General features: G+C 37.5%; 1 protein-coding gene and 1 non-coding gene across 12 annotated transcripts in view; one reads left to right on the forward strand and one right to left on the reverse strand.

Moving 5' to 3' along the window:
• The first annotated feature begins 1208 nt into the window (after positions 1 to 1208).
• Trnar-ccu (transfer RNA arginine (anticodon CCU)) lies at positions 1209 to 1281 on the forward strand. The gene has a single exon. It is a non-coding gene; the product is annotated as a tRNA-Arg (tRNA).
• Positions 1282 to 2790: 1509 nt separating this feature from the next.
• Positions 2791 to 12755, reverse strand: part of LOC128155343 (protocadherin-9-like) — a 26558-nt gene continuing 16593 nt past the window's right edge. For 9 of the 11 annotated variants that reach the window (XM_052817013.1, XM_052817011.1, XM_052817010.1 and 6 more), the window contains exons 2-5: positions 10914 to 12755; positions 10284 to 10802; positions 5619 to 5718; positions 4578 to 4614 (exon numbers count right to left, since the gene is read on the reverse strand). The exon at positions 10914 to 12755 is cut by the window's right edge and continues 1407 nt beyond it. In XM_052817013.1, coding sequence (XP_052672973.1) covers positions 10284 to 10802; positions 10914 to 12755 — 2361 coding nt within the window. In that variant the 3' untranslated portion in view covers positions 4578 to 4614; positions 5619 to 5718. Of the gene's footprint in view, positions 3255 to 3894; positions 4615 to 5618; positions 5719 to 6534; positions 6550 to 10283; positions 10803 to 10913 lie in introns of those variants that run through there. The other 2 variants (XM_052817014.1, XM_052817016.1) reach the window with 2 other exon arrangements.

Consider the following 12755-nt stretch of genomic DNA (forward strand, 5'->3'; position numbering starts at 1 on the left):
TGCTTATTTCCGAATTATATGTCACCAAACCGGATTAAATTTAGAAAACTGAATTTAAATACAGCTATAAAACCATGCCTTTTATGAATAGTCGGACTCTTCCTTTTTGTCTAATTTATAAAACTAAAAACCTATAATTAAGACACCCAATACAAGTGAAAATTCTTAACTACCGCCAATTAGGATACGAAATACATAATAAATTCAAACAGTGCTACTTCTGCGGCCGATTTTTGGCCATTCGATACCGTGCAATTCTCGTATCTCTCGATCTAACGACCTTTGGTCCAGCAGCCCTTGATGAAAATGTCCAGAAAATAACCCGTTTGTGACCGCGAAGTCGGTGATAATTTGCAGGTAGGAAAACATATTTTAATGCCCACACGCTGTGTGGTGAAAGATCGAAAGTGACAGACTGTGCATTTGTAACAGATGTTAACATATCTCTCTCTCTCTCTCTCTCTCTCTCTCTCTCTCTCTCTCTCTCTCTCTCTCTCTCTCTCTCTCGTATATACCACCTCATCTCTCTCTCTCTCTCTCTCTCTCTCTCTCTCTCTCTCTCTCTCTCTCTCTCGTTGTTCGTATATACCACCTCAACACTCTTCGCATCATTTATTATTTGACAGAGAACGCATAAATGTCAGAAAGCTCCAACATGTAATGCCTATTTCGTCTGCATCTGCCGTCGCTCGCCTTGTTTTTTCATTAAGAAGTCTTGGTGGGTCGGTGAATATTTATTTTGTTTTATCCTAGAATGAGTTGTTAAATATTTATCCTTCTGTGCAAAGTATTTTTCTTTGTTTCTCTTTCCTGTTAGTTCACGGGCAATTAATTTGCCCTTGGCGTGTTGCGAAATGCTTGGATGTATGTATTTATAAATAACACTGATCTACTGAAGCACATGTGCTCTATGATATAACAATATGAATGTACACGTTAAAAACAAAAATAACTTTCCTACAAATTAAATAATTCAATCATGAAAGATGAAAATTAGAACTAGAGTTCCAGTGCACAGAGGTTTACGTAATAAGATTTAAATAATCAATTTTGTTTGTCCTAAATCGTCTGGTATCTGAAATACGCGCGTAAGCGATCCTTTCCTTTGTGTAAAAATTTGGCTACGGTTGACGAGCGATAAAGTGCTTTAAGTGGGAGATTTTAACGCGGCATTTAAACGTTCACAATTTACGCCTTCCAGTTACAACGCCCGCGTGGCCCAATGGATAAGGCACCGGCCTCCTAAGCCGGGGATTGCGGGTTCGAGTCCCGTCGCGGGTAGAATTTTTTAATTTTTTTCTATTGATTTTTTTTATCAATGTTAATATCGAAGATCATGGTTTAATACAGAAGAAAGACAACTCAAAAGCTTGCAATATAATTTCCAATTATGAGGATTATTATCCTTCTAAGGCCTCTAAATGATTAAAAGATAGTTTGAAACTTATTTTTCAGAACCTTCATAGTTGTTCTATGGTTATACACATTCCTATGACAGTCCTTCTCAGACACAGAGGCAGTATCCATGTATTATAATTTTGGTTCAAAATTACACAGTTTTTTTTTCACAAATAAAAATGGAAATGCATGAAGTAATAGTATATATCCTTTAGCTTTTGTGTATACATGTACAGGGGAAACAATATTTATCAACATTTGGGGAAAAAAGTGAAAATCTAGAAAGCTAAGCCTGATCAGTGTAACTGAAGCGATCCTGGCTTCTAGAATGGGTCATAATCTAAAGAAGTATCTTTTATAAAAGTATATCTTTTATTTTAATTTTATTGAGTGAAACCCTCTTGTTTAACATTAATTACCAGGTATAGTGCAAACAAATCCTACAGACAAAATATCATTTAATCATTGAAAGTATTTCATAGCTAATAAAGTACATTTAACTTGTTATCTAGGATAATAATTTGTCAAATTGAGTGGGAAGTCTGGACCACTTTTCACCTTTATATCTCAAATCTCTGGGTATTTCAAAGTGTATGTTAACCTCAAGATAACAAGATGGGCTTTATATAGTACATGTATTTCAAGTGTTCTGATGTAATGGTCTTAAAAAGCTTGGGACCAGGGTAAGTGCAGCTGCATTTTCAAAGTGCAGAAACTGGAAGGTATCGAAACAGGTAGCACTGTGTTACTTGGATATAAATGAAATATATCAGGGAACTACATCTAGCAATGTGATACTAAGATACATGTACTTGATATGTTATTGAGATATGTCAGAGAACTGTAGCACTGTAATACCGAGATATTATTGAGCTACAGTGTTTGTCAGAAAACTGTAACACTATGTTAATGAGATATTATTAAGATATGTCAGAGAACTGTAGCATTATGTTACTGAGATATTATTGAGCTACAGTGTTTGACAGAGAACTATAGCACTGTATTACTGAGATATTATTAAGCTATGTCAGAGACATGCAGCACTGTTACTGAGATATTTCAAGAGTCCTGTAGCACGTACCATATTACTGAGATATTATTGAGATACATGTATGTCAGAGACCTGAAGCACCATGTTACTGAGATATTGAGATAAGCCTGATATTAAACTGTTTCTGTGTGACTTGCTATGTTGAAGTCCCTTATCTATGTTATAAATATATTATGGGAAGAGATTTTGTTGTTTTCCTCACTTTGTTCATTTTCCTTAATACACAGATAATGCGCAGTGGTCAATTATCTAATTAATTCCATCTCAAAGAAGAATACCAGACTCTGCTGGTGACCAATGGTCAGTGATTACACTATTTCTATATCACAAAAAGACACCGATCATATTTTAAAAATATATTTTATTATCATTAACCTCATATCAGGCAGTTATATCAATACAAAATGCATACCAGTATGTGCTGCCATGGTAAATATTTTGCAGTTATGGACACATTTCTTACACCTCATTACAATCAATCCAACGAACCTCACATTTAGCACACATACACCACATACATTGTCATAGGAAATGCTCTCGCAGTGAATACATTTATTCACCATTTATCTCATGTTACATTAAATGTACAACAAAACAATCCCATATTTGGTCTAGGAATAATAAAAAATACATGTAAAAGCAAAAACAGAATTTGGCACCATTGTGTTTTGTGTCTGTCCTTGAAAATCACTGAGATCACATTTCAAGAGTTATTCCCCTTTACATGTCAACATGTAGATTTCTGAGTTCTTTTCCCCTCTGTGGCATGAAAAAATCTTGTCAGTAAACCAGAAGGGCCCAAAGTCTGAAAAATAAATGGAACATTTAAAATTTATGCCAATCCATGAATGTCATAGAATTTTTAATCATTATTTGATATTTCATGTTATATAAACCTATACATGCACTGGATTTTTGGTTTAATTTAAAATTTTGAGTGAAACACCAGGAAATTGATTACTGGGAGTGTGAAACTGACAACAGTTAATTCTACACTTTACACCTGCATGTATCATTATATTTCATGCATGCATAAACGATTAGAAGAAGGTGTCGATAACAAACATCTAAGCTGTGTATCATATTAAAATGGCCTATCATGACAGTTTGATCAATAATTGAGTGTGTTAGAAACTGATACAAAAACAATGATATCAAACCCAAGGCTGAAATGTAGTAGACACTTAAACACTCTTCAATGATGGAGGTTTGAATAGTGTAGAAGTACCAACCACAGTGGCCTCTTACCTTAATTTAAGAGTTTGATAAAATATTATCTCTGTGATGCACAAATCTACTGTATAATCCAGGTGCATGCAGGAATTTTCAAATTTTAATCTCAGAAATGTCCGAAAATAACTCCAAAAAGTTTACATTTTAATTCAATATTGAAAAGTTCTACGTGATTGTATTTTGTTGATATATTTGTATACTGGTATACTTACAATGGAGTATAAAGAGATGGGCTGGCATCCTCCCTGGGGCACTGAGTGACTTGACAGGGGAATCAGCATTCCTTCCTCTTGTCTCTACAGGCTGGAAGAGCTTCAATCACTTATCCCCTGATATCTACTCAGATCAATTGTCTAACTCTGTTTTTTTATAGTTATCTCAATCTGCTGAGAATTTCACTTTGGAAATCACATGAGTAAACAGTTTAGCTATAATGTTAAAAGGGGTTTTCTTTGTAGAATCTTTGAGAACTCCTTTCCAAAGGTATGAATTACCCTGAATGATTTGTGAATCAACCAACAAAAAAATATATAATTGGGAGTCACCCTAGCACTTGTTAGCAAATTAGTGTTTCTTTGTGTTTTTATTTGCAGAAGTGTGATAGGGTCATACAACACAATCAGAAGGACCACCATTCTGATTTAGTCATACAACACAATCAGAAGGACCACCATTCTGATTTAGTCCCTCAGAGGAAGAGTTTGTATCATATGACATAGTTCTCCCATGAAATGTCCTCAATGAAGCATCCGATGGACCCGGATCCATGGAATCTGAGTACTGGTAGTTTTGGCGGCCATTTTGACTTCCCCCTGGGTGGGGCAGGAGGTGATAGGAGGGTGGGTTAGTGGGGGGAAGGAATGTCTGCATCGGGGCGTCGTAGGATCTCTGGTGGTGAAGGTACCAGTCTTTTTTCGTGGAATGAATGTCACCTATAAAACATACAGAAATGAGAGTCTTAGAAACATCAGTGAAATTCTTCTCTTTAAATGTCAAAATAAGAACTTTGCCAATTTTCAAACCTTGACAGAACTTGATTACACCCTTTTATCTGCCGCAGCTAAATTTAAGCACATACATGTCTTTCAGTTTTAACATTTTCATGGCTTTTCTAATCTATCTGGGGTTTTTTGCTTATTAAAGTTTAAAACTTTTAGTTTAGATTTAGGTCAACTAAACTACTGACAAATTTATCAATCAATTATGTATATTGAATAATTACATGTATCAAAATTAAAACTCAATTCTAGTTTTGCAAAGTAACAATGAAATATTTTCACACAATAGATGCTTTTGATTTTCACTTTGCCACACTTTGCTAATTGATTCTGTGTTTGAATTTGAAGAATCATGAATCGAAATTCTTTCCGGTAGCAAACAGAAATTGCTCAAGTCCATTAGTCAGTGGCCAAAGTAAACACAGGGTGTTCTAATACTAACTACTGTCTAACACATTCAGACCTGGACAAATGTTATACTTGTTTAGGGTCTGTGTTTTTCATGTTGGATTTTGTAAACAAACAAGAAATTGACCCAAAGCTACTGAGGTTTGACTGCCTTCTGTTGATGGTGAGGAAAAAATCACCAAAAGTGATGAAAGTCATTACAATAACATTCTCACGCCTGCATATGTACAAATGAAATTGAACGCCAGTGAGCAACAAGTTTTCCTCAAATCAAGCTTGTAGGGTTAAACTTTGAGCAATCTGTTTCAGATTCAACTGAATGAATGTGCTAGTAATCACAAGCTTTTAAGTTGTTCAAGGGTTTTCTTAACAATCGGAGACTTTCCGGAGACATGTAAGTATGTATATGTGTGGTCATAAATATTTGTCTCCACATGATCTCCTGGATTATCAGTTTGGTCTCAGGCCTTGATCTTTAGGGATTATCTGTTGGTCAGGTCCCTAGGATGACCCCCCCAGCTTATACACACCTGAGTTATTGTGGGTCCGTGATGAGTTGAGTTCGTCGTCCGATCCCCCCCGCCCGCTGTCACTGGCCGATCCTAAACTGTGACTGTCATCCACTTTCCTCTGAAACGAAAAAAACAACTTTCACATTTAGCGACCCCTTCAAATAGTTTTAAAACTTTTACCGATAATTCAAACTTTATTGATTGTTTCTTTCAAAATAATCCATTGCTTTGTAGTTACAGGAAATAATCAATTTGGAAGGAATGAAATCTCTGATAAAGGGTCAGTGTTTATCTAAAATGAAAGTTTGGGATTTCATTTGCTGTCAAAATATTCGAAAATTAATAATCGGTTAACGTCCGATCTTTGACACATAGGAATGAACAATGATTTTTAACTTGGGGCAGTATTTTAAGGCCTAGGTTCCTAGCTTCAATATAAGTTATCAAATTTCTTTCAAAAGGAAACTCCTCATTAAAAATCGGTAGAAGTTAAAAGTTGTAAATAAGACACTCATTAAGAGCAATGCTGAAGGTGTCAGGAGAAAGAGACAAGCCTCCACACTGGCACTCCACAAATTCGTTAAGAAATCAAAATTAATCTGGGAAATAATTAACTCAGATACCTATGACGCAAAGAGTTTACATGGTGCACTATCTTTTTTTCTGTGTTGTGAAAATAGACAAGGCGTGTAGAATTTATCCTTTACACATATATTCAATAAAATTCATAAAACTGCACTACAACTACTAATAAATGAAGTGCATTTATATATAAAAATATCTTAAACATAAATAAATAGCAATATGGTCAAAGGGTGCTTTTTTCTACGGATGCAAAGTTGAAAATGAAATATACAAGTTAGTACATATTATAATGTATAATTGAAGAATCAGGAAAAATGAGTGTAACGCCTTGGTATACTTGCTAACATACCGTTACCTACAGAAGCTTTGATCCAAGACAGGTGAGAGGCAGGTGGGAAAAAGGAAAAGAAAAGAAAGGAAACGTTAGAAACAGTAATAAAAACAACCGGGCACAATGATGAGGGCTCTCCTCAAGTGTCTTGTGCCACTGTAACAGAATTTGAGGAGGCTTCCCAGTGAGTCGTTAAATACCCGGTAAATGGATTCCGTCACAGTCACTCATCCCTCTCAAACCTGCTCCCTACTGATTTCTCATCTATTGGCCATTTTATATTTTAATGACATTTTTCTAGAATCAGGGATTTGTCCATTATACCTATTGTTTAGATCATGGGGGGACAGGAATGGAGTAATGGGAGATAGAATTAGATGAGCTTCATTTAAAGGAAGAAAGGACAGTTTTTGTTTTCTTTCTCTCTCTCAATACTACATCATGGCATCCCCTGCTGACTTCGACTTTCACATTTAATGACCTTTTGGCTTAATGTCTCGGCACCTCTAGTGGACAATGTCTGATGGGGCTCTTGAAATGAGAGTATTACATGGTGATTATCCATCACACACAATCATGGCTCCAAATGGACCCCCTTCTTGACAAATGGAGATTTTATGAGGATTCGCTCTGAACTTCTTTACTGGAAAAAAGGCATATCCTCAACACCCTCGGCTGGAAACCCTATCAGCTCCCTGCACATTTATTTCATATTCCATTAATATTTATGGTCTTTGATGTTCTTTCCATGTTCAATCAATTTTGGTTTGTTCTCAGCAATCAGCAGGCTTTGTGCTTGATGTTATAAAACTTAATCTGGTGGCTGACTGGAGATTAATCCCACAAATTATTTACATACAAATGCTAATCTGGGTTTTCAACATCTCCAAGACGAAGTAAAAAATTGTTTATTTATTCCACATGCAAGCAGAAGATTAACCAAATGTTTAAAATTTAAAGAAATTGGTTAAATTGAAAACTCAAGATGAAAGATGAGTGCAGGCAGCACCTGTGGTAAGCAAGGGTCTAAATTTTCATATATACTCAAGAGTAATGGGAAAGACAGACAAGATTATCATGTTTTTGCAGATACCAAGATATCCAGTGTCTCTGGAACCCACAAGAATTAGCTACTTATATTCTGGAAGCTAAACAAGATCAGAAACATGGATGCATTGAATATAAAGGCAGTTGGTCGTGTTTTCACAGCAGGTGTGTGTTTGGACTTTGATAGAGGGGAGGGGTGCACAGACAGTCTACATGTTCAATTATCCCCATCTACTTGACGACCCCTTTTCCCCTGTCCATCAAGCCAGGGCTATGTATCAATTTGGTATCTTTTACTGCATAGAGAGGCAGGTGAAGCCTGTCCAATTCGTGATCCACGGAAGTATCACAATTATATTGATCTCTTTCAGTTTTCTCGGCCCAAATTTAATTCTTCATTCAGCAATTTTAATCAGCAGGAAAATTCATTTTGACGCATCACCTCCCTAAAAAGTTTCTAAAGCATCACCCCACATGGCACATAAGCCCCCAAACAGGGTCAAACATCAACCTGTCACTGCACCAGTCACTAAACCTGTAATTTACATTCAATCAACCATTTTCTATTCACAAAATTTCAAATTCAACCACTGCCCATTTTCCGCTGAACTCTGGTACCATCGTGATTTTTGATTGTCCCCTACCTGCTAATATTTCTGGACTTTTTATGACTTAACAGATTTGGTTACAATTGTGTTGAATCATTACCCAGCATTTGAAGTGAATCTATAATGGAGGGTCACTCCAATTTTTAAAACTCCCTCCTCGAAAGCTGACTTCCTACCTATTCATTAGACGAACAAACATACATCAGATTTTTCACCAACAACTTTTCACACTTTGATTACTGCTCGTAAAATGAAAATAATTTTGAAAATTGCTGTTACAAGTTTAGAACTTTATGCTTGTTTTATGCCTGGCAGACTGTCAAACTAACAGAGGGAACAAGAGATTCCATCATTAGTGGAGGGATCAACCAATTTTTTATGTCCCCCCTCTACTGCATTGTCCAGGGGAAAAAATAGCCCCTCATGCATTGCCTAAATTTTAAAAAGATTCCTGATGGAAACCTTGGAGGTCTTCATAACTGCACAGTTGGAACTGACTGCAGATAGCAGATGATTTCTGAATTTTTTCGCATTCAAACAAAAGATAAAATTCTCATAAATCATCATCAGACTTCCGAAACCAGTGTCATAAAAGATGTGGAAACATCAATTAGGCCCCCAGAGGTAAAGCAGACGTCTCTGGTGCAAAACATCTTCACCTTCACTTAAAGTTTCGATTGAAACTGATTGCAGAATTTTTGCATGAAAGTTCAAATGTGCATGACTTCAAAATACTTCAATCAAATTGTTCACCACATTTTGCTTTTTGATCTAAAACAAGACGATCATTATTCTCTATTTTTGAGGACAATATCTCACTTTTTGCTAGCATCTGTTCCAGACTTTATCCCTAATCATGTAAAACTATTCTCAGTTGACTACTCCCAAACTTTTTTTATTTTAAATTCGACAAATCTAAAAACTGGGTGAGTTCAATACACAGAAAAACTGTGTTAATCTTCCGCACTCTACCAATTGTATTCACTGGCAAAAGATCACAGCGGATGAGCAATTCAGATGACGTGAAAAAAATTAAACCTAATTAAACTAGAAAGAACAATCCTTTACCATAGCATGACCAGATGTATTTCAAGACAACTGCCTTATCTCCTATATAAACAGAACAATTTATTTGATCATCAAATAGTTTGCATTTTCATGGAGAAAAACTCTCAATGAAAGACGAGAAAAATTTTTGGGCCAGAAAAATTCTTTCACTTGAATTTATCTGTGTTTAAAATAAAATCGGCATATTTATGTATTTCGCTTATATATTGGCACAAGAATTTGTTTTTATGATAGATTCCATAAATTTAGCTTGACTATACAGTTCTTAGCACAATGAGTCAGGTATTGAGTTTAATTTATTTCCGATGTTATTAAGTAAAATAGATAGAATAAGGAACAAGTCTCTTGTTTTTATAGACCTATTGTAATAAAAAGGAAGTAAAAAAGATTAAAGAGTTGGATGGTGCAGGGTTAGATGTTTACAAAAACAGAGCTAAACAGATCTTTATCGCAAGGCTTTAGACCCTTGATAGAAGCTTGGGTTTCATTTCGCTTGTCAATTTCCCCTTCATATTATCTTTCTCCAAACACACTACGATAGACAGATCACTACTGTTTTGCATCACCGAAACCGAATGCCTTAGTGGCGGTATTTAAGCAAGAATGCTAAATTGACAGCCTGCCTAAACTTATTGAACTTCTTAGATAATTTTTCAACTTTTATGAGAGCATCTGGTGACTTTATTTTGGCTTCAAAAGCATTACAACAGCACTATTTAGGCAAACAATATGGGCTCTAAGTAGGTTCAGACCTGTTGTGATATCCTTCAGGGGAATTGGTTTAGACAATCAAAGGTTAATTCTGCTCATACTCTGAGCATGACTGGAAAAGGAAAAATATACACACCTATAGGTCATAGATACGGTAAGAAAACATAACGTCACAGAACCACAGCAGACAAGGAAAAAAATCTCTACTCTCTTTGCAAAACCAGCCACCAAGGCAAAACTGAAATCATCTGAGGCAGACACTATCAAAATGTGACCAAAAAAATAATCACTGCAAAACGCACTCAGGTGAACTGCAAAACACATGGAAAATACCTAAACAGAAATCTCAAATGGTGAGACTGGCCTTGAGGAATGGAGGAGAAGGCTGCCATTGGTCATCATCACTGGACGGAACCTCCGGATCCCCGGGAAAGTCCGGGGCGGGACAGGAGGCTTTGTGAAGAACAAGGGTACAGAGCTAGGTGTGTGGTTGGACTGTGATGTCATCGTTTCCTGTGAGACATGCATTGTCTTTGGTGAATACGGTGGAGAGTAGGTCTGCTTTGGTGAGGATGGTGATATGAACATTAAAGATGGTGGCCGTGTTGGAGAAGATGGTTCATTACCAGTTAATGGAGTTGTATTCTTGTTTCTGAGGATGCTTTTAGGTGAGAGTTCAGGACTAAGAGATGGTGTGTTGGCTCTCGATGGAAGGGGAGTCGAAGACTTGCAAACTTCCTTACTTTCATTTTTATTATAAGGGGAGCAACTCCTGGTCAAATCCGGAAGGTTGTCTGTAGGTTGTTTGGGTACCATTGGAGGAAATTCAATAACAATTTCTTCCTCCACAATCTAATTTAATTCAGGAATTTCATCAAATCAAAGATCAAGTGAAAGTTGTTAGTAGAGAATTTTAGAGACTCTAATATTCTATCAAATGTATTTACTGGAAAATAATCTTACCTCCATGTCATTGTCGTACATAAACTCTTGACCTTGGGTCGTGACCTCTGACACCTTGTCCACACCATTTTCCAGAGAGAAGCTGACCCCTTTCTTTTTCTTCTTCTCAGAGATGGACTCTTCACTAGGGGCTGCAAACACAGTAGCTGTGTTCTCTACAACACCCTTATAAAAGTTCTCATTGACTTGTCCTTGGTTTCTCCTTTGCCTATCACTTCTCCTGATAAAGACTATGATGACAATGATGGCCAATGAAATAACAACTGTCACAGACACAAGGATGGCAACAATGAGGATGTTGCTGGACTTGGGTTCCACCAAAGCAGCAGTGTTGGAGGTGAGGACCCTAATGTTGAGGGTGGCTGGGGTAGATAGCACTGGGTGTCCCATATCAGACACCAGAATATCCAGCCTAAAGGAAGTTCCAATATTGTTCTCTAGACTGCGCTTTAGAAATACTTGTCCCTTATCTGGATGCAAGTCAAAATGTCCAGAGTCATTCCTTCCAACAATTTCATAAATGAGTTGAGAATTGATGCCGGAGTCCAAATCGTAGGCTCTGATAATGGTAACCATGGTGTTGACCTCTGTATGTTTGTCCACATACACTGTGTTGTTGAGTTGACTAGGGGAGGTAACTTTCGGTCTGTTGTCGTTTTTATCGTTGAGATGGATTGTTACGACTGCTGTGGCTTCATGGTCTTTGTCTCTGGCTCTAGCGATGAACTCGTAACGATTCTGAACTTCTCTGTCCAGCACGCGGTCCGTCTTAATGTAGCCGCCTGGAAATATTGTAAATGGAACGGAATCTGGACCAGTGAATGTGATCACTGCATTTTCACCTTCATCCTGGTCTGTTGCATATAGGATTCCAACTTGTGACCCGGCAGGAGCATTTTCGTTGACTGTAAAAGTATAACGTGACTGATTGAACATGGGTTCATTGTCATTTTTGTCGAGAACCGAGATAATTACTGTAGCTGATCCCGACAAAGCTGGATCCCCTTGGTCCCGTGCAATCACTATGACGGAGTAAGAGGATACATTCTCCCTGTCCAGTCTTGCCTGTGTACGAATAATGCCACTCTTCTCGTCAATGTAGAACATGCCATTATTACTTTCACTGAGAGAATAAAGAAGATCTGCATTATTTTTGTCATCAGCATCATTGGCTTGAACATGAACGATGACATCTCCGACATTGTTGTTTTCCATGATCCCTGCAGTGTAAACTGATAAGTCGAATATCGGAGCATTGTCATTTTCATCCTCGATTTCTACATAGAAGCTATCAGAGGTGTTCAGAGGTGGCATGCCACTGTCCTTACAGAAGACGGTCACATGGATTTGCTGGTAAAGCTCTCGGTCCAATGCTCTGTCCACGGTCACCTTGAATTCTTTGTTTTCGAGCCTCTGCAGTACGAAGGCGGGATTGTCAATGGTACACATGATCTCTCCATTTTTCCCCGTATCCGGATCATCGACAGCAATATGGGCCACCACAGTCCCCCTACTGGCAAACTCGGAAACTTTGGCGAGAGAATCGGAGGAGAGGAGATTAAGGTTGATGCTTGGTGGATTATTTCCGACGTCCAAGACAGTCACGTTAACAAGAGCCTGTGACGTAAGAGGTTGGTCCCCGAAATCACTAGCCTCCACGATAATCACGTGTTGTTCCCCCTTCACATACTTCAGTGGTTTTATCACTGACAAGTCACCAGTAGAATTGTCAATAGCAAACGATGTCAGTACAGTCTCCGACTGATGAGGACTCAGGCGATAAAATACCTTTCCATTTTTCCCATCATCCAGGTCAGTGGCCCTCAGAGTGAGAATTACGGA

The sequence above is a fragment of the Crassostrea angulata genome, chromosome 7 (genome assembly GCF_025612915.1).
Source record: "Crassostrea angulata isolate pt1a10 chromosome 7, ASM2561291v2, whole genome shotgun sequence".
In the NCBI taxonomy this organism is placed as follows: domain Eukaryota; kingdom Metazoa; phylum Mollusca; class Bivalvia; order Ostreida; family Ostreidae; genus Magallana; species Magallana angulata.